Source organism: Rhizoctonia solani, chromosome 16 (assembly GCF_016906535.1).
Source record: "Rhizoctonia solani chromosome 16, complete sequence".
In the NCBI taxonomy this organism is placed as follows: domain Eukaryota; kingdom Fungi; phylum Basidiomycota; class Agaricomycetes; order Cantharellales; family Ceratobasidiaceae; genus Rhizoctonia; species Rhizoctonia solani.
This window is the reverse complement of record NC_057385.1, coordinates 3158438-3179345: the sequence shown is the minus strand read 5'-3', so window position 1 is coordinate 3179345 and position 20908 is coordinate 3158438. Positions and strand designations below refer to the sequence as shown.

Sequence of the window (20908 nt, the reverse complement as noted above, 5' to 3'; positions counted from 1 at the left end):
AATTACATACACGCTCGGAGATGAATGTGTGCTACTCATAAACTATGATAAGCACTCAGCACTCAATTACAGCTAGCGCATCATATCATGAGCTCTATATATCCAGAAAGCATCTTCGGCAACCTTGAATCCTAAGAATACTGAAAATATATAGGTATATTTTTGTATGTTATTGCCCTGGTGCGAGTGTATTTGATCGCCATTGTGGATAATGCACTGCCATGCGCCTGCCCATATTTATGGCAATCAAAGTGATCTAACGCTTCTCATAGTATATAACCACGTATTCTCGAAACCGATCAATTAACGTAGCAAAAGGCTGGGTGTATGCATGCATGCATGCATGCGCGAATCAACACTGAATCAAACCCCAAACATTACGCCCTCATTGCCACGGGCACATTAATTACGTAACGAAGCCCTGACTGTCTCGCCTTCGTTCTTGGAGTTCCCTGAGTTCCCCATTACCACAACCACTCTCTATCCTCTAGCGATTTTTCTAGGACCATGGTTGTTCTCGTCACATCGGATAACGAGCAATTTAACGTTGACAAGGATGTCGCTGAGCGCAGTGTCCTTATCAAGAACATGCTAGAGGGTTAATTTATTCGTGGCGCGTAATCCGTCTAATTCGCTTACTTTTCTACACCAGATGTTGGCGAGTCAGACCAGCCCATTCCTCTGCCAAACGTGTCTTCGAGCGTACTGAAGAAGGTAAGCGCGCAATCGTCTCGATTACATTGATCACTTAGATACTTTACCAGGTTCTTGAGTACTGCGAACACCATCGTGCAGAGCCTCTGCCCACCGCAGAAACCGACAACAATGCCGATGATCCACGCAAGCGTCAAGTCAGTGAGATTGGCGAATGGGACCAGAAGTTCATCCAGGTAGACCAGGAAATGCTATTTGAAATCATTTTGGCGGCCAACTACCTCGACATCAAAGCCCTCCTGTGCGAATCAATGCGCGTTGATTAAAGCGATCTTACTAAATCATTTTGGACAGTGATGTCGGATGCAAGACTGTAGCAAACATGATCAAGGGCAAGACGCCTGAGGAGATTCGCAAACTTTTCAATATTGTAAACGACTTCACTCCAGAGGAAGAGGTACGGTGATATATCATAATATTCCGCGGCTTAAAACTGATAATCTTTCTCAAGGCACAAATCAAGAAGGAAAACGTGAGTAAAATCTTGGCTGAAAGTAGGGCTTTGTCTGATTGCCCCATAGGAATGGGCCGAGGACCGCTGAGCGTGCTCGCCAGAGGGTACCCTGTTTCGATGATAGACTACCTTCCTTATTGCACGAGCGATCCATGTATCTTAACCCTCATATCACCCCACCGACACCAAATAGCTAAATGTCATTTATTATGTTGTGTACGTCCAACCGGATTAATCGAGACACTCGCGTGCAGTGTGTATATGATGTGTATGAGGCAATCAGATTATCCTAAGTAGTCTAGACAGGGGCAACAAAATCTCGTATAGTAAACCAGTCGTGCGATTGAATACCAATCCAGTGTCTCATTACAATCTAGTTCCAATTTTGATTAATCAATTACCCTAGCTCTCTCAATTAATACCCAATTTGTGTGTTTCATCTACTCTCGTTAAAAGGTGACGAGGGAACCAGTCTGGTGGAGACCATTCATTCCCCAATATATCTGCATGAATCATCTGTGCTACGACTTCGGCACTAATCCATGAAATTAGTAACTTTGCAAAGGTCGCCGAGGTATGCACTCACCAAGCAAATGCTCTGGGCATACCGTGACCGGAGTACCCTGGCGAGAAATCAGCTAATGCTCATCACGAATCCTTGCTAGAACTTACCAGCCGCGATGTAGTGTCCGACCAATGGTTTGTTAGTGTCAGTATACACTTGGCCAACCTGTGGAGGCGATTAGTCGTGCTCTGTGTACCCATGTGTCGTGCCCTGTTTTGGACGTACCATAGGGTCTCTGGACTGAGTGAATCCCATTATTCCAGTCTACCCACAATCTGGATTAATTACCGCAAATGCCAATATATGTCAAACTTACCCATTCCATTTCAGGTTCCCTCTCTTCAAAGTCGCCAGGGTATAGATGAGGCAGAAATTTACGAAGACTTTTGGAGACAACCGGGTTGACGCTCGAGTCATCAGCAATATTGTACTCGTGATTTGGTACTGCGGTCTCTCTTCCGCCGCCAAGAATGACTAAAGCCTTCTCGTCAGCGTTGTGTGAAGGGCGGGCGAACCTGTAGATGAGATAACGCGTGAGTTCCACTACGAAGGTTAAACATATTGGTCACTCACCAGTATTCATACCCCTCATTACCTCCCCAACCAACTACTGGCCATTTATGCGCTTCGATGGATCCGCGGGCCGACATGCATTGTGCTCGTGTTGGGATTATGCCCTTGCTTGGGCCGGCGAGTTGAGGTAAGAGATGTGACGCGTATCCATTGGTGGCGTGGACAATATAGCGAGCCTTGACGCTACCTCGTTCGGTCTTTACCAGCCAACGATACGTAGAATCCTCTGAAATAGCTTCAATGGCGTTAACGGGTGCATGAGTAAAGAGGTCTAAGGAGAATGAGCTGTCTCTAGAGAACCCAATGGTGGCCGAGCTCAGCCACGATTTGGTTGTGCTATCTCCCTTGGCATATTGATAGAGTTTTGTCACGAGCTTCAGTGGCCATGTATGGCCAGGACTATAGACACCAGGTAGCTCAACTCGGAACCGTTGCTTTGTAACGCTGGGTTCGAGGTATTCCACCCCGGTCAGGTCCATACCAGCCTTAGTGGCTGCCTCAATATCATTACGCGCAGCCTCGATTTCCGCGGGAGTGAATAATAAGCTGACATGTCCTCCTCGAACAAGGTCCACTTCTTCCGCTGCTCCCGGGGCTTTCTCTAGAAACTCAAGAACCGAAGTAACTGTGTGCCTTTCTAAAGCGACAGCCCTGAGAGCCTCTTCAACACCATAAGCCTCTACCCTCCGTTGAAAGTCATGGATAGTGGCAGCAGTAAGGTGACCCCCGTTTCGACCTATGGCAGTAGTTTCGGATATGAGCCACCATTACCAAGCTATTCTATGAAACACCTGCCAGTAGCCCCGGAGCCTATAAGGTTGAAGCTCAATTTCAGTTTATAGGCGTCGGCTTCGAATGACTTACAGAAATCCCTCGCCTCTAAGATTACAACAGACTGGTTCTTCCCTTCCCCGGATTTTCGAAAGAGTTGTGAAAGATGGTACGCCGTGCTGCACCCAGTGATACCCGACCCAATAATTACAATATCTGCCGCTTCAGATAGGGGGCCTGTGCTTCCCACTTGTCCTAGTGGGTTCGCTGCGGCCTCCGAGTCTAACCAAAATGATTTGGTCGGATTTTGAGCCGGCAGCGGCGATATGCAGTGAGACGACTGATTGAAAGCCTTGAAAACGTCATTATCAGAGTTCAGAGTTACGGGGAGTATAGATGCATCCATTTCAAGTATATGAGGAGATGGTCAATTGGCGTAGTTCAGAGAAGTTCGTGATCTGATGGCGGAGTGCGGAATCGATACGGTAGCCGAATTCGTCATTATTGACAAACAAACAAGTGCAATTATTCGACCGAGTGACGGCGATGCCTCTGCGCCATCAATTAGGTGGAATGTTTAAACCTTGCAGAGTCGGCTAGATTTAGCTTTTGGGCAAGATTTTTCGCCCAGCTATCCACAGAACAAGATCCGAGTATTGTCGGTTGAGCTATCACCATCTGCAACCGTATCACCGCGTTTACCATCCACTATCACCTGTCGTGAGTCACAGAGATCGTTGTTCAAGATTGATCAGAGTGACCCCTAGGTGTGCAATATCAATGATCGAGTGGCTTTGTCGAACAAACACATCTGGATTGCACTTGTTGTCTCGATTCTTCTGAACCAATCTGGTGGTCCATCGGTGTCCGCCATACATCGAAATCAGGGGGAAGTGTGACAGTGCCGTTTCCACACCAAGGCACACCAACTTCCCAGCGCTCCGTCTCTGTCCCATCCACGCATTAAACCAAAAAGAATTGCCGAGGGAGAATGAAGGAATCTGATCTAAAGCTTTGTTACCTGTTCCGGTCAAGCTTCGAGTTCCTGCGAACAAATTCCAATCATGTAATAACTTCTAATAATTAGACAGGGACCGCTACCCCCTCGGAAGCGAACGTTCGAAACCTAGAATCTCTGAGTACACCCACGAAAAAAAGGTTACGAATTTACAGTTTAATGACGCATACAACCCCCAGCTTTATTTTGCTCCCACATAAATACCGCTGCTCACAATCATGGCGAAAAGCTGATTCATCCGTAAAGTATATGTCTAGGGAAATTCATTCTTCATCGTTAATAGTAAACATAATTGGCTGGCCCACAATATCCGACCAGGAATAGATATTTTAGCGCTCTTCAATCGTTCATTTCTTCCGAAATTCTTCCCTGTGAGCTAGCCATTCACGAATGCTCGTACTGCTCAATTTGGACTCTCGAAGAACGGCCGTGTCTTGCTCTGGAAGCAGGACGGAGCCGGACGATATAACATCAATGACAAATAAATCCAGAGGGGGCAGTGATTTCTCGGAGCGCAGTTGAGCCACTGTGATCGGTTTTGGGTTAGATTCATTGTCACGCTTGATGAAAAGTCTGCAACCAAACCTGATGAAGCCCACCGAGAGTCTCACGACTGACAACCAGGGCTTGGATATTGGGATCCCATCCAGTTGGGCCGTATACGTCTTGTATAGGAACGGCGTCACACTCAATCGAAGGCTTGAACATTCGAACAAACGACCGGACGCTGGCCGTTCGCTCGGATATTGATTGTATGTATCGTTTGTTAGCCTTTTTGGTTAGGAGAGCATCATCTATATACCGGATCCGTTAGCGGGGGCGGATAGTGGCACGAAGAGGGCAAACTAGCCTGTTACGCCAGCAATAAGCTTGGAAGTGGTGATCCAGGCTGCCATGCTTAGAAGAATCTTGTGCCCAGGATGCAAGTAGTCGAAGGTTCCCCCAAGAGCCGAAACCGGGTATGCCTTTGGCTACATTCCTTCACCACCAATTTCAAGGGGCTAGTATGCGAATCCGGATGATCGGACACAGCTGAGATTGCTGCTATTTGGTGAGAGTCGTTTACCAAGCCTTGGAGCAGGTACTAATTAAAGCGTCAACCCACTTACCAGGTGTGAGGTGGGAATAGCGTCATACCTCCTTCGAGTGTAAATATAGCATCCCACGTCTCTCCAGAAAGGTGCCTAGCCGCTTGATTGGCGTCAAGTACCAATATGACATCAGTGTTAAAGAGTGGATCGTCTCGAATTTGAGCGGTATGAGCAGCAGGAACGTATGCGAGCACAAGTATGTTCTGAATCCAGTCCCATTTAGATGCCAGGTGTTCGTGTTGACTGTGATCAAATTCGGGAGAAACTAGCACAACGATCAATCGGCGAGTCGTTTGATGAGCAACTTGTCTAATTGTTTCTGCTAACCGAACGGAAGATTTCTCATCGAAATGAAAATATAATAACGAAATCTTGTAACTAGAGTTCATAGCAGGTTTCTTTAAGGTGTATAGCAATGCTCAAGCAACTGGGACGATAATCGTCACAAGAAACGTCAATCGCGCAATGGAAAGGCCACGTGACCTTAGGCGCTACTTCAACTTGCAAACTACATTCCGGATTCTGACGCGCTTAGACTTTGGTCACAGATATTGTATTACTTCTACAACAACCACTCTCATAAAAGGAGACCATAATGAGCATGCGACGAGCAGCATTCGGTCGATTTGCTGGTGCACAGAGTTCCGAGGCCGCACGACGTGAGCAGATGAAACCAGTCTCTTGCTGGGAAAAACAATGGGTCCTACCTACGGGCTCTCTCCCCGACTCCGAGTTTAAGGTACTAAAGTGGGTAAAGGTTGACAAGGCACAGGTATGTAAGGGAGCATTTACGTTATTGTACAGTAAACTGAGCGTTTTGAATGTTTTTAGGAGTTTAGTGATGACGAGCTCGAAGAGGACGCGCCTTTGGTTCCCATTTTGGACATTCCTGAAACGGCTGACGATGACGACGAAGACACAGGGACTCCCACACGAGGTCTAGGCGATTCTAGAATCTCTTCAGAGCAACCTGCGGATCCTACCGAGACCGAATCAGATCCACAATCCCCAGTTCCTTCAGCATTGCCAACTCGTGGACCTCGCAAGCCCACCCGTTATCCATGTCACAGCTCCCAGAAGACGACCCAGCCAATGCACAGCCATCCACTGACATTGACTCCACGATGCCCTCGGCAGTTGATAACACTCCAGACGCCCCCAATGCCTTCACTGGGCAACAGTTTCCCTGAACAGGACGATGTCAGTCTTGGGCTTGGACTAATGGACCAGGGTGCAGAAGACGTGTTGATGGGCATGAACGACCCAGACATAGCCCAGATAGCTCAACAACACATTATCGAGGATGCGCCGGCCTTTGGGACACCCCCGGCCGAGGATGGTATCCTCATGCAAAACGCTGTGCTTGAGGACGGGAAGCTGGTGGAGGATACGGGTGTAGATATGATTTTACAGTGAATGTTTACTGTGTTTCCGCTATACCATACTTTGTACAATGCCGGTTTTTTCCTTGGCGTGGATGTATGTGCTATGTGCATGTCCAGTGCCAACTCTTTTTGAGAATTGGTAATCGTGGTGGAGGTCATGTGGGTCCTTGTTTGGACCCGCGGCTGGAGAGACAACGCGTTTCCACCACCCTTGGTCCCATTTCGTTCGTCGTTCTTCCACGAAGTCAGAGAAACACGATATTATAGACATACTTGACGCCAACATATACGATCGGGACGAACTCGTTGCACTCTTTATTTTTATTAGCCGCCCCGAGCCCTAATTAGAGATAGAGTATCGAAGAGCTGGTCGCTGCCATGTCATCGACCCCCTCCACAAATAATATCAAGGTCATCTGTCGGCATGTACTTATAGTACTCTGCACTTCCTTGGGCTCACCCTTCGTTTTAGATTTCGACCGCCCAATTCACTCGAAATACGCGAGGGCGGAGAAATCGTAGTATCGTTCGATGATAATCTTCAGACAGTCAAAGTCCGATCTGCCTCCCAGGGCCAAGGTCCAGAGAAGGATGGTTTCACTTTCGACCGTGTGTTCCCTATGGGGACGAAGCAACATGAAGTCTTTGACTATGGCGTCCGCGGGTGAGTCTCCTATTCCAGTATCATTGCAAATCATTTCTCATATGGCAGTCGTATAGTATCGTTAAGGGTATGAAGTTGACGCGCGCACAAAGACAATCATCTCACTCTTTTTAGATGTCATCAATGGATACAACGGCACTGTGTTCGCTTACGGCCAAACCGGATCCGGCAAGACTTTTACCATGATGGGTGCCGACATTGATTCCGATGATCTGAAGGGTATTATTCCGCGAATTACTGAGCAAATCTTTACCTCCATTGTCGAGTCCGATGCACACCTCGAGTACCTCGTCAAAGTTTCTTATATGGAAATCTATCTGGAGCGCATCCGTGATCTGCTGGCGCGTAAGTTTCCGGCGCCCTCCCCTTCTGCAAACCTCCTAACACCTCTGTTTCAGCCCACAACGACAACTTGCAAGTTCACGAAGAGAAGAACAAGGGTGTTTACGTTAAGAATCTTTCGGACTACTATGTCAGCAACGCAAAGGAGGTCTACGAAATCATGCGCCAGGGTGGCCAAGCACGGGTTGTAACAGCAACGAGTGAGCCTTGCTTCGCTTTGCTCATCTTTCTTTTGGCCTTACGTCCCATATTTAGATATGAACGCGGAAAGTTCACGATCTCATTCGATTTTCCTGATTACTATTCAGCAGAAGAATATCGAGACTGGCGCGATGAAAACGGGTAATCTTTACTTGGTCGATTTGGCTGGTTCCGAGAAAGTCGGAAAGACTGGTGCAAGCGGTCAGACACTAGAAGAAGCGAAGAAAATCAACAAGTCGCTATCCGCCCTGGGAATGGTGATTAACGCGTTAACTGATGGAAAAGTTTGTTTATATCCCTCAAAACCCCTGTTCGAAGTTTCTAACCCTAGCAATAGTCCAGTCATATCCCTTATCGTGATTCGAAATTGACTCGTATTCTTCAAGAGTCATTGGGAGGTAACTCTAGGACTACCCTGGTCATCAACTGCTCTCCATCTTCTTACAATGAAACCGAGACATTGTCCACCCTCCGATTCGGAATGCGTGCTAAGAGCATCAAAAACACTGCACGCGTAAACGCAGAGTTGTCTCCGGCGGAGCTGAAAGGTCTTTTGAAAAAGGCTCAAGCGGCAAATTCCACGTACGCGACATACCTTGGAGCTCTAGAAGCCGAGTTGGCACAGTGGCGAGCTGGTGCAGTGGTCGACCAATCGGACTGGGCACTTCCGGAGAAGTCAGGGCATCCAACCTGCCTGGAGCTGGCCCACCGGCCGCGGGCGCCGGTAAACGCGCCCCAGTATCACCTCCGCCAACCGGCACCTCTCGCAGCATGACTCCCATCAACCCCACGATTGAGAGTTTGCGCGGAGTGATCGATTCTCGCCCGCAAACGCCGACGGTGCTCGGTCTGGAGAAGGATGAAAGGGAAGAATTCCTGAAGCGGGAGAATGAGCTTACTGATCAATTGGCCGAAAAGGTACGCACCAATCATAGCGATATGTGGTAATATCCGTTTCTAGCATAAATATTTCTTCCTTTAGGAAACTACATTGTCAGCACAAGACAAACTCCTCAAGGAAATTCGGGAGGAGCTTGCGTTCCTTCGCGAACAGGAAGCGACGAGCTCGAAGGTACGAGCACGCGTCCCTTACTGCCCACGCCCAGCTAACCGTGAGCTCAGGAGAACCGCAGCCTTTCCACTGAACTCAGCAACTTACGATTGGATAACGAGCGCCTTGCGTTTGACCTCAAGGAGTTGGAGATCAACCACGAACAAGCTACGGAGAAGAACAAGGAGCTCGTGAAGGAGAATGACGAGTTGCGTGTTAACGCTGATGCGCGAAACTTTGCGGGTCGTGACCAGTCAGCTGAAGACAAAGAAAAGAAAAGGCCGAGAAGATGGCCTTGATGATGGCCCAGTACGATACGGTACGTGGTGAAGCAGCTTCCTATAAGATCTCGACTATATGCGTTTCTACATGCAGGGTGCAATTTCAGAGAAAGATGAGCAACTTCGTGCGATGGTCACCAAACTTGACGGCATCGATTCGGCGGAAGGAGTCTCATCTCTCAGCTACGATGATATCCAATCTATCCGACGACAGCTCGTTGATGCTCAGAACGCGGCACACGATGCTATTGAACGCCTCCATCAGGTGCAACACGAGAATGAGATGATAGTCCGTCGGCGGGATGAGGTTGAGCAGAAGCTTGCCACGGTTGAAGCCGATTACGAAGACCTATTCGGCAAGTTCTACTCCCCGTCGTTTCAAGTAGTGATGCTGACGCACGTTAACTATAGAAAAGACTATTCGTGATGGAGACAGGGATATTGGCGCCGGAGAGTCCATGGTTGAACTCAAGGTTGGTTTTAGATCTCTATACCTACCCTGCCGACATTTAATTAATTTGGGGGAATCAGGCCAAATTGGAGGCCCAATACGCAGCGAAGCGGGAGGCGCATGCCACTGAGCTCAATGAACTGAAACAGCAACTTGAGCAGAAGAGCAACGACATCCGTCTGATGAACAACACTGTGGAGACGCTCAAAGGTGTCAATGATGAACTTAAGGTGCGCTACCAAATAGCTACTTTATCTTGCCAGATCGGACATTGACTCTGCTTTTTTGACATTATCATTCATTTATCAATGAATCGTCCTATAGCGTGCCTTTGCTGCCACATCTGCTGGTATTGAAGGCGGGAAGGATCTCGCCGAGAGCGCGAAGGATCTTGAGCGCACGCGTAAGGGCCTGACCCTGCAAATCACAGAGTTTGAAGGTTTGAAGAAAGGACTTGTTCGAGATCTTCAAAATCGCTGTGAGAAGGTGATTATCGTGATTACGATTAGCATGCGCTGCTTTATTGATTTCCAATTAGGTTGTTGAGCTTGAGATTCAGTTGGATGAGTTGAAGGAGCAGTACAATAACGTGATTCGTAATAGCAACAGCAAGACTCAACAAAAGAAGATGGCGTTCTTGGAGCGTAACTTGGAGCAGCTGACACTTGTCCAGAAGCAGGTTCGCTCTTATGCTTGTTTGCTGCTGGGATGTCATTTGCTAATCAACCTTCTTTATTTGGTTTATAGTTGGTGGACCAGAACTCTCAGCTCAAAAAGGAAGTTGGGATCGCCGAAAGGAAGCTTTTGGCGCGTACTGAGCGCATACAGAACTTGGAGGCCCTGCTCCAAGACGCAGATAGGCGATTGGCTGTTCAGAACCAGAAGTTTGAAGAACAACTCGCAGCAGTCAAGGATCGGCTAGAACAAGCTCGAAGTGAGTGCTCCTTTGAGTTATCCGTTATCGTAAACCTGATCTTTGTCTCCCAGCGACCAAAACTACCACGAGTATCACGAACTTTGGCAGGATCGCTAAGCCTCTGCGTGGAGGCGGCGGAAACGCGCAATCTACCTCCACTCCTGCGTCAGGTTCGTTCAGTGCCAGCCCATTGGGACGCGTACAAGCCGAGGAAACCAGGTACGTTTGCACTTCCCAACACATGAGAGATCTGTCGCTGATTGCCGGACCTGGTACTTATTCACTCTTCCTCAAACAGCTCATCATGTAAGTCAAACCCTCACATGCCTCATGTATTGATGTCTTACTCTTTTACCATAGCCAAGCGAGCAAGCTGGTTCTTCAAAGGTTGATTACTAGACTATTTGTTGACTTCCGATTTACTTTGTACTATCGTTGCTTGCCCGGTTTGGATTCGACAATAGCCATATACCTGTACTCCAACCGCGTTGTTCTGATTTAATGCTTTATTTTACCACACAATAATCATATTGGATCGCGATATATACATAAGTATAGCACTTGTTGGACGAATACATTGACACCCATGTCTACGGAGAAATAATTAAGTCCTTGGTCTCAATGACCAACCTCGCGGCACCTTTCCATCAGATGGACAGCATAGAATGGATCTGCTGATCTACCCACGTACGATAACTCGCTCCGATGTGTTTAAAATCCAATTACCTAGAGATATCTTCCTCGACAACTTTCCGGTCCTCACCGTCGGTGAACGTGGCCCGGCCATGGATACTCTCAGGTAATTCTTATCCAACTCAATCGAGCCTATATTTCCGGTTTGAAACCTTGAAAACTATCCCCGTTTGTACCTTTTCCCACTTCAGGATTCAATCGTATTATGGAATCCACAACCAGTTGCAGCTTAGGCTGATCAAAACTAGAGCCGGAATGCCGTGCTATTGAATTACCCGTAGTCGAACATCTTCCTCAAGAGCTCCTGGTAATCTTCGTCAGCATATATCCCTTAATATGACATGTGATTCTTGTCTTAGTATCAGACTGGCTAACGTGGCGGTACCTTGTATAACTTATATCAAACTTCTAATATGTGCTGAGTGAAGGCACGCTTGTTTATTCCACCTTGCCACCGCCCTGGATTCGTGATGAATTGACTTCTGGCCTATTTAGAACACAGAATACCCTATATGGTACAAGTAGTGTGAACAATTAACCCATAATGATGCTCTCGTTTATTCGTCTGTGCGGAAGACACCATATGGCACATGTATGTCCAGGGAATATTAGTTCCACAGAAAAGAATTCCAACCACCATGCGGTTCTACAAAGACAACTGTCTCCACAATACAAGCGTTAGTTATACATGTTTGTACGCAGCTTCTGTGACAAGCTCCGGTCTGCGTTTCTTGATTATACCACCTCGCTGCCACTCACGGCAAGATCCCGACGTCACAATCAACCTCCGGAACCCACCCGGTCATCACCTGGTGGGTACGTGGTTCATATTATGTCCAACTTGAGTACCACGCTGTACTAAAAGCATAGAATACCTGAAATCAACATTCATGACGTCTTTAGATTTAGGGGCGAAACAGGAAAACTCCGGACACCCCCGGGGGTAAGCAGAGGGGTACTGAGGCGAAAAGTTCGTTGGGAATTATTTTTCAATTATTTTAATTATGTTTGGAGTGCGATTGATAACCAATCGCTGCTGTGGCGTACGCGCATGACGGACGAAGCAAGGCCCACACCGGTAATGCACAGTTCCGTATCACTCGGAGAATATTTAGTACCGTAGCTCGTATGTCCGTAGTTATGTCAGTAACTTGATTATATGACCGAACGTATTGCTCACGGATCAATCAATCCTAGATATTGTAATTGAGAAGCTCGTGATGTGATAGCTCTCATGACCTAATTCAGTCATTTATGGGGCATCAAGCGCGTATGTGGCTCCTGTGATCCAGCTGAATCCAATTTAACTTTATGGTCGAGCAGGGTTAGAAACAGTATATTGTAGCGGTCTGATGCAACGACTCCCTGGTGCCGCTGTGCGTGTCAGCTGGGGCGTCGGAAAATATAGATTAAATTTTATCTTACACAAGCGTTTAAACGCGCTCAACTAACGTCCACGTAGCGTGCATTTCATCAAAACATCGGTGCTTTAAGGAAGTGTAAAGCAGTGTGAGGCGGGTGATGACTGGATATGGCGCGCAATGTTTGCACAACAGCCTTTTCTAACCCTTACATGGGGTTAAGGGTCATGGCGCCAGTAGATCGCTGACGAGATCTTGATTCGTCCTCACATGGAAGGGGAGATTATTCACGGACGGAGGGAACCAGTTGATAAACCTCCAAACTGGCAAGCTTAGGCGCCTGGCTCGGACCACATTCGCTAGTAAACACTGGTTAATGGGAGTTACCAAGTTGTTGGTGATGATCGTTACAAATAAACGTCCCTGTCCATCGGTTTTGCGTTTCAGGTGCCAAGAAGCTTCTGTCTCTTTTCCGATCGACTAGATCGGAAGCCGTCAGCGGTACGTTGGGTTGGGAAATAATTATAGTGGACCGCTTTTTGGATCTTTTAGCTTTTTGTTTGTTTCAGGCGCCCCATAGCGTGATGTTTACTTGCCTTTCCTTCCGCCTTTTGACAAACTACTCCTAGATTGAAGTTCTCTGTCGAACGGCCTAAAAACCGTCACGCCCTGACAGTGTCCGGCTCGCATTCTTTTTAACCCACTATCATATTTCATCTTCAACCGTCCTTGTCTCTTGATATCCCCCTCATTCTATTCATGCCCGTCGCCATCCCTCCATCGTATAGGATGGGAAATAGCGGTCCTAATTCACGCAAACCATCTGGATCATCTGCACACTCTGGTGTTCATTCGCCTGCCCGGGAATCCCCAGATCCCATGGTGAGTTGATTGTTGGGTGTTAGATCGAAATGCTGACACAACTGAGCGCGTAGACGAACACACAGGGCCATCGTAACCTTAGTCCTAACTCGGCCGCAATGTTGGGAGCCGGAAAATACAACGGCTGGCCAGTAAGTTGTTCTCTACGCGATGGATGTAAAACATACTTACCTGCGTCAAGGGGTGGAATAGTCCAGCTGCAAGCTCGGACAACTTAACAAATCGTACTGCATCCATTTCCTCGTCATCGAGCCCTGTCGACTTTGCGCCGCTGACTGATTTTCCCCATTGCTCTCCGTTGAACACTGCATGGGATTTAACACGTCAAGCTCAAGCTCAAGCTCTTGGCCAGCGCGGCTATTCACCTAACACCGGTGCAGAATGGGAACTCGACATTATCCACGCCGAAGACCAAGATGCCGAGCTGGCAACTGTCACGAACGGAATGCGGTCTCTTGGCGTAGACGATCGTAGCCCGAACTTGTTCAGAAGAACGGCCCACTTCACGGCCGGGCCGTCTCCTACGCGGGAGCTCTCGGTGTATCTGATGTTCAACACACTGGGATGCCGATGCCAGTGCCCATCCCGCTTCAAACGTCCGCTCCGCGAGTCTTCATCATCAGAGGTCTGACCCATCTATAGCCCAGTCGTACTCTTACGGCCAGCCCGCGGCTCATGATTATGGCGTGTATTATTCCAACGTCCCGAGCACAACTTTCAGCCAATACTCATACGGAGCTTCGGCTGATCCCGCTGTATTTGGCTCCCAGTTCCTTCAAACGCCCCACATCGGACTTCATATGGAATACCCGGCTATTCGACGCCATCGTATTATCCGGATGCAACTCAGGCAGCTTCGTCTTACTACTACAACCAAGGAATTGTTTACTCGCCACAGATGGGGCACGCGCCGATGCCTGGTGCCATGCATTCTCCCGTGCCCGGCGTGTCTCGCTCGAAGCAAGACTTACGAGTAAGTACACTTATTGTATTAACGCGCGTAAACTTAGCGTCTATGTCTTAAGGGCGGACACTTTGGTCGAAATTCTCAGCTCTCTCATCAACAACGCATGTTAATTTCAGCGATGCCACCAGGAACAGCGCCGATTGGCGTCCCTTCTGAGCCCTTCTCTCAATATCCCGTTTCTAACCAGCTATTCGGCCTGGGCCAGGGACTCGGTGCCATGCTCCACTCTCAGCCCACGTATGGATTCCCTTCTGCATCAACTCGACCAGTCCTGGGATTTGCGCCTCTTCGTCATGACCTTACAATAGACCCTTCGGCGACAGGTCGCAGTCCACTCCTAGAACAGTTTAGGGCCGACAAATCGAAGACATGGCAACTCAGGGTAAGCGTACTATAGCATTCAAGGTTTTATACCCAAAGATTAACAATTGATTGTCCATAGGACATCAGAGGGCATGTCGCCGAGTTTTGCGGGGATCAACATGGCTCTCGGTTTATCCAACAAAAGCTGGAGACAGCCACCGATGAAGAGAAAGAAGGCATTTTCTCGGAACTGGCGCCTGGAAGCTTCCTGCCTCTTATGACAGATGTCTTTGGCAACTACGTGAGTTCCCATCGACTAGTTAGGATGAATAATTAATCTTGTCATAGGTTGTGCAAAAACTTATTGAGTTCGGCTCGGTGGAACAGCGTGATGTTCTTGTCAGCGTTATGGAGGGCCATATGCTATCACTTTCGCTTCAAATGTATGGTTGCCGAGTGGTCCAGAAGGTATGCTGGCTTGATCGCTCAGCCTCACGTCGCTGACCTGACTATATGCGTTTCCTCCAGGCTATTGAGTGCATATCGGCCGAACAACAAATTGCATTTGTTCGCGAGATTGAAGTAGATGTCATGCGTTGTGTGAAAGATGCAAACGGTAATCACGTAAGCCCTGCTCGTTCATGGGATCAGCTAATTCAAACTGGCTAAAACGCACTCTAGGTTATACAGAAATTAATTGAACGGGTATCTCCCGACCTTTTAGGATTTGTCTCTGTATTCCAGGGCAACGTTTATGACCTTGCCACGCACCCATACGGATGCCGGGTTCTCCAAAGATGTTTTGAATATCTACACGAATCTCAAACTCGACCTCTCATCGATGAATTACACAAATACACAACCCAATTGATGCAAGACCAGTTCGGGGTAAGTTCACTGTTCAAACCATGGATTATTTCTTATTTTGTACTAGAACTATGTGATCCAATTCGTACTCGAACATGGAGCTGCGGCAGATCGGGACTGGATTCTTCACAAGCTTCGGGGCCAAATGGTGCAGATGGCACGACACAAATTCGCGTCGAATGTTTGCGAGAAAGCCCTGGTCACAGCCGATTCGGAGTCGCGCAGGCTGTTGATCGATGAGATTATGACCCCGCGTATGGACACGGTCAACCCAATCGTTCTAATGATGAAGGATTCGTTTGCTAGTACGTGATTTCATTTTTATTCATAGTCGACTGTTTGTTTGACCATAGGCGATTCAGATTATGTGCTGCAACGTGCGCTACAAGTGGTCGAAGGAGAGCAGCGACATGTGCTCGTGGCCAAGGTCAAACCACAGCTAGCAATATGCGTAGGTACTCGAGCGCATACAGCAAACACTTGGCCTCCAGTGAGTACTCTGGATGATCTGAAATACTGTATCTGACATCCTCTCGTACCAGTCGAAAGGTTATTGAACGAGAAATCGAACGAAGAGCCACATGTTCTTAGAGGCCTCCCTTCGTCAGATGCCCCCGCACCAGCGACTGCGCTATCAAGTCTCAGCTAAATGCTTAACCTCCTTCGCGCTCTGTCTGATGGTCGCGTACGTGGTTCTTAATCTCAATTCCCACTTTACACAATTCTCCTGCATAAACCCCTCAGTAGTTGCGTTTGATATTTGCTTCTTGTCTACAGCATTCTTTTCATGTTCAAACTTTTCACGCTCGTTGGTTGATTTTGCCTACGGACCACGTTTTCCATAGCAGATAATTTGTTTCTGAGTTCATTGTTCGAAAGACTGTCATTGTTCATTTTGTCTGGATTCGTTCACCTAAGCGCTGCAGAAACTTATCGTATATAATTTTCATTGTTTTAGCTGTCTTCGGCTCGCTTTCCTTTCAACGCTTGTTACAACATGTCCTCTACTAGCTCTCGTCTCACTCATCGCACCCGTCATTTACAAACAATCAAATCTTAGTGACCACACTTCATGAGCTTAGTGTCTTACTAATCAACGTTAGGCAATCATATTACTGCAATAGTTTCGACCGGCCCAATTTGCCTACCACCACCACCTTGGACTTACTATTGCTGCGAACCTGTGCTTAAGAATATACTACTGTTCGCTCACTTTGACACCAAATGAAATAAAAATACGCACGACTTCTAGAAAGCAACGGACACTACGTGGAAGTATTGAAATAATTGAGCTACGTGGAACACTCGAAATCTCCGACTTAGCGTGAATTGACTACAGCATCCGATTCTTGATCGCTTGGGTACTCGCCATAATTCCAGTACGAATAGAATTGAAGAAAAGAAAAGATGTCTCATGCCTTATTGCTACGCCTCTTCCTCGCACCTTCATTCTTCTCGGTACACGTCGCACTCCAATATCTCAAGACTTATCCGGATAATATTGGAATCACGCATTATCTTACGGGCCGACTCAGAGAGTTTGATCTTAAAGAATTGGAGGATGTATGGGGATTTATCTGGTCTGTTGTTTGCGGCTGTTCTTGTATATCATAACATAACAAGATCTACTTAGCCATCTGCTTGTTACACGACCATCCAAATCCACCGCCTTGGAGGTTTTTGTCGTAGAAAAGGCAGAGCAGTCCACACATATTGCAACCCTCGTGAGTGGTATTTTTGGTCATTAGTGCACCCATTCACATGCCCGCAGACCCTCTGGTTCATGCAAGCAACTCTGAATGATCTATCCCAGAGCCAAAGCCGCCGAGGAACAACCAAATCGGAATCGTTTGCTATATGCCAGCGTGTCATTCATAAATGCCATGACATAGTTTATGGAGATCCTCCCGAACCAGCCGGTGGCCCATATAGCAGTCTCCCAGTGCACCCTAGGTCTCGGTTTGGTCACAAACGTGTCAAACCCCACGCAATGCCTGCTTTAGTAGGAATGGGAACAATGTTGGCGGGCGCGCCGGGGATGCCAGCCTTGACGCCCGTATCCGGTCAAGTTGCAATCGAACAGGGTCGGAGAGAAGAGCCACATCAACTTAGTGGGGTGGTACGAGATTTACAAGACGAGGGACGGGTGTCTACATCCTCACGCACCGGCTCCGTGGTCGATGAGGATGAGGATACAGGGTATGACTCGCCTGCCCCTGGACCATCGGGACCCACACCCACACCCAAACCTTCGAAGCTTTCAATATTTACCCACAGTACGAGCTCTATACAAACTGTGGCCGCCCAGGCTGCTAGAACAACACCGTCACTTACGACTCGACCTCCTCGAATGTCCGATGATCCATTTGGTCAACTTGATCCACCCACTCCGCCTTCTAAACAATCCACTCTCCCGCCCGTACATTCGACACCTTCGATCGGGTTGCGCCCTGGTCTTAACCGCGCTACTTCCCTCAATCACTACGCCCATCAAGAATCCCTCCTCAACCAATACGATCCGTTTACTCAGAGTCAACTTTTAAGAGGTCACTATTGCCGAGGCGAAGTACAATTCTTGTTGACACTGGAAAGTATCTCTAACCGGCTGCTCGTGGTTCCCAAGTTGGCTCGGGTCAGTGCTCTGAGAGCTGAGTTGACAAATCTCAATAATAAGTTACCAGCAGAGGTGCGTCCGCTTTGACTTAATCGCTGCGTTTTTTTTTACGATTGATTTCTTAGATATGCGTACCCATGTGGTGCCCTTCGTCGGATAAATGCTCTGCAAACTCATTTGTTACCCAGCCCCACCATCGAATCGTCCGAATCCCACCAGGAGAAAGTGTTGTCTTGAACTCCGCCGAGCGAGCACCCTACGTCCTGATTATGGAGTTCCTCAATAATGACTTGGATTTTGACCCATCCAAACGGATGAACAAGGAGATTCTCAGGAAACTCGTTACCCAAAAGCCTAACTCCCGAGGTCCACTTCTCCAGACTCCCGCAACTGTAACCCCATTCAGAAATACCTTTGCTTCTGAACAGCCGAGGCCATGGGCTGAATCGCCCATAGTGAATTCCCAAGATGAAGCTGAACCCGTCGCGGACCCCTCAAGTGAAATACAAATAACCCCATCTACACCTCTGGACCCACCGGAAGGCGAGGATGAAGAAATTGATCTAGTCGAGCAGCTTTATGGCGCCAAGCTCCGCGATGAACCAGTTGATCTTAGTGATACAATTGTTCTACCAGCGCCTCCAAAAACAAAGTGCTAGATATGAATCGGTGGCAAATGGGGTCTGCACCTTCAACTCCGGGAATTGGTGGTATTTCAGGTTCACTCCCTCGAACTCCAAATATGACCACGTCCGGTTTCTCTTCGCGGGTCGAATCTCCTGCAAATGGTCAACCCACAGCATCAGAAGTTTTGTCGATGGAGGATTACTCTGAGCGTATGCGGACCGCGGCGGTAATGCTCGCTCAGTTAAATGCAAATCTTGTGCGCGAACCTGTTACATCAGTAGCACCAGGTTCAACGCCCACCGCGGCTCCTTCCCCTGGGCCAGGAACCAGTAGTGACGCAGCTTCGGCCATGAGGATGCGTTTACAACCGGCTGAAGCGGCAGCAATCCGAGAACGCATAATGGCGGAAATGATCGCACTCGAAGACCAGCGCATGGCCCGCATGATGGAGCACGGGGAGGGAGAGGGAATAAAAGGGATCTCGGATCCGGGTCGTGCCTCCAACACAAAAGAGGACGAAGCCATTGTACGCCGCGAATTAAATCGTGCAGACCCTTCAGGTGAGTGCGACCCCTTTTTCATTTCATTCCGCACGTTTAATTCTGGACCTGTGGGATCAGCTGCGGTATTCAGAGAATCGTGGGCTGGGAAGAAGGCAAGAATTCGCGCAGGCAGCCCATATGGGCACTTGGTCAACTGGGATGTAGGTCCACTTGCCAAATGGTTCAGTTCATTATTAATGAATTTCAGTGTATATCAGTCATTGTAAAAACCGGGGGCGATCTTAGGCAGGAGCAACTGGCAACTCTACTGATAAAAGAGTTTGAAAACATTTGGAAAGAGGAAAATTGTCAGTGTTGGGTCCGTTAGTAAGTACACGCATCACACTTCGATCTCACGGAGCTTAGTTCGTGTGGCAAAAGCTTTAGGATACTCATAACAGGATCCAACTCGGGTCTGGTTGAGACAATCACAGTAAGCGCCCATTTCATTATTTTCGTATTGCTTTTTTTTACGTCGACTCAAGGATGCCGTCTCTATTCATTCAATAAAGAAAGCCGAATATGCTCGCCGCATTGCAGAAGGCAATTTCGGGCACGTTACACTCTTGGACCATTTCATCAACGTACGTACCTACAACGCATCGCCACAGAGTCTAACGAAGCCATCTTAAAAAAGACTTACGGGGACCCTTCATCCGTTAAGTTTGCAAGGGCACAGAAGAATTTTGCCAAATCACTGGCAGGTAAGAATTCACCCAAGACTGTATGCCCGAAAGATCTGATGGAGACTTTGAAAGGCTGTTCTATTATTACCTTTTTACTTCAAATTAAAGACCGACATAATGGAAATATTTTATTGGATCGAGACGGCCATCTCGTGCATATCGGCAAGTGACATGGTGGATTTTTATAGGCTTCGTGCTCAGCATGCATCCAGACTTCGGCTTTATGTTAGGGAACTCTCCTGGAGGCGTCGGATTCGAGTCAGCTCCGTTCAAATTACCTCTCGAGTACGTAGATGTTCTAGGCGGTGTCGATTCGGAGCCATTTTTGGAGTTCAAGAAACTATTTCATGAAGGCTTTTTGGCGGCTCGAAAGCATAGTGATAGGATCATCAGTGAGTGAGAAACCGATCTGTGGTCAGTTGATCTAATTGAATGGCCACCTGGATAGCGCTCGTCGACCTTATGCAGAAGGGTGAGCGCCTAATTACTTACTACTAACCCTCTCTTATCATTTCTGCATAGATTCTGCGTTTCCTTGCTTTGCTACTTTTGGAGAGCAAACTTCGCAATTACTCAAAGAACGATTTCAACCTTCATTAACGACGTCCGCTATCACAGGATACATAGATAATCTGATTGTCACTTCTCTTGGCTCCGCATGGACACGATTGTATGATTCGGTATGTTTCTGTGATCTCACGGTTAGGTTCAACTTCGTTAACGGCCAGTCGAATTATCCGAAAATTAGTTCCAATACTACTCTCAATCTATTCTGTAATTATCGATCGCACTTACCTCATATACTACATATACCCACGGCTCGCAAAAGCAAGCTTCTGAACGGACCAGCCATTCTTGGGGGTAGAGATGTTGTGTTTAAAATTTCGAA

The 20908-nt window shown here is 47.7% G+C and overlaps 7 protein-coding genes across 7 annotated transcripts; 5 read left to right on the top strand and 2 right to left on the bottom strand.

Moving 5' to 3' along the window:
- Nucleotides 1-507: 507 nt before the first annotated feature.
- RhiXN_02285 (Skp1 family) lies at nt 508-1256 on the top strand (the record flags this gene model as incomplete). The annotated part of the gene is made up of 6 exons (XM_043322104.1): nt 508-598; nt 653-714; nt 765-955; nt 1009-1111; nt 1166-1186; nt 1236-1256. The coding sequence occupies 6 exons, from the start codon at nt 508-510 to the stop codon at nt 1254-1256; spliced, it is 489 nt and encodes a 162-aa protein (XP_043187927.1).
- A 323-nt stretch (nt 1257-1579) lies between these two features.
- Nucleotides 1580-3483, bottom strand: RhiXN_02284 (FAD-dependent oxidoreductase; the record flags this gene model as incomplete). Its single annotated transcript, XM_043322103.1, has 7 exons — nt 1580-1703; nt 1755-1791; nt 1841-1898; nt 1959-1997; nt 2050-2248; nt 2307-3042; nt 3171-3483. The coding sequence occupies 7 exons, from the start codon at nt 3481-3483 to the stop codon at nt 1580-1582; spliced, it is 1506 nt and encodes a 501-aa protein (XP_043187926.1).
- Nucleotides 3484-4442: 959 nt separating this feature from the next.
- Nucleotides 4443-5575, bottom strand: RhiXN_02283 (cytidylyltransferase domain-containing protein; the record flags this gene model as incomplete). The annotated part of the gene is made up of 4 exons (XM_043322102.1): nt 4443-4621; nt 4695-4889; nt 5162-5179; nt 5233-5575. 4 exons carry the CDS (start codon nt 5573-5575, stop codon nt 4443-4445), a joined length of 735 nt encoding a protein of 244 aa, XP_043187925.1.
- A 206-nt stretch (nt 5576-5781) lies between these two features.
- Nucleotides 5782-10869, top strand: RhiXN_02282 (kinesin motor domain protein; the record flags this gene model as incomplete). The annotated part of the gene is made up of 20 exons (XM_043322101.1): nt 5782-5958; nt 6018-6598; nt 7044-7235; nt 7292-7302; nt 7350-7580; nt 7634-7777; nt 7833-8062; nt 8116-8360; nt 8420-8696; nt 8761-8850; nt 8901-9044; nt 9110-9148; nt 9205-9495; nt 9642-9791; nt 9886-10047; nt 10100-10240; nt 10309-10495; nt 10549-10696; nt 10776-10783; nt 10838-10869. 20 exons carry the CDS (start codon nt 5782-5784, stop codon nt 10867-10869), a joined length of 3480 nt encoding a protein of 1159 aa, XP_043187924.1.
- A 2421-nt stretch (nt 10870-13290) lies between these two features.
- Nucleotides 13291-16199, top strand: RhiXN_02281 (Pumilio-family RNA binding repeat; the record flags this gene model as incomplete). The annotated part of the gene is made up of 13 exons (XM_043322100.1): nt 13291-13413; nt 13467-13544; nt 13595-14009; nt 14056-14241; nt 14292-14386; nt 14424-14762; nt 14823-14984; nt 15032-15151; nt 15212-15307; nt 15365-15571; nt 15618-15855; nt 15904-16005; nt 16093-16199. The coding sequence occupies 13 exons, from the start codon at nt 13291-13293 to the stop codon at nt 16197-16199; spliced, it is 2268 nt and encodes a 755-aa protein (XP_043187923.1).
- A 758-nt stretch (nt 16200-16957) lies between these two features.
- On the top strand, nt 16958-18823 carry RhiXN_02280 (atypical/PIKK/PI3K kinase; the record flags this gene model as incomplete). Its single annotated transcript, XM_043322099.1, has 4 exons — nt 16958-17130; nt 17184-17274; nt 17322-18236; nt 18290-18823. The coding sequence occupies 4 exons, from the start codon at nt 16958-16960 to the stop codon at nt 18821-18823; spliced, it is 1713 nt and encodes a 570-aa protein (XP_043187922.1).
- Nucleotides 18824-18906: 83 nt separating this feature from the next.
- Nucleotides 18907-20797, top strand: RhiXN_02279 (phosphatidylinositol 3- and 4-kinase; the record flags this gene model as incomplete). Its single annotated transcript, XM_043322098.1, has 10 exons — nt 18907-19351; nt 19412-19494; nt 19542-19660; nt 19715-19766; nt 19819-19917; nt 19971-20037; nt 20208-20411; nt 20468-20491; nt 20542-20699; nt 20768-20797. 10 exons carry the CDS (start codon nt 18907-18909, stop codon nt 20795-20797), a joined length of 1281 nt encoding a protein of 426 aa, XP_043187921.1.
- Between the last annotated feature and the right edge of the window lie 111 nt (nt 20798-20908).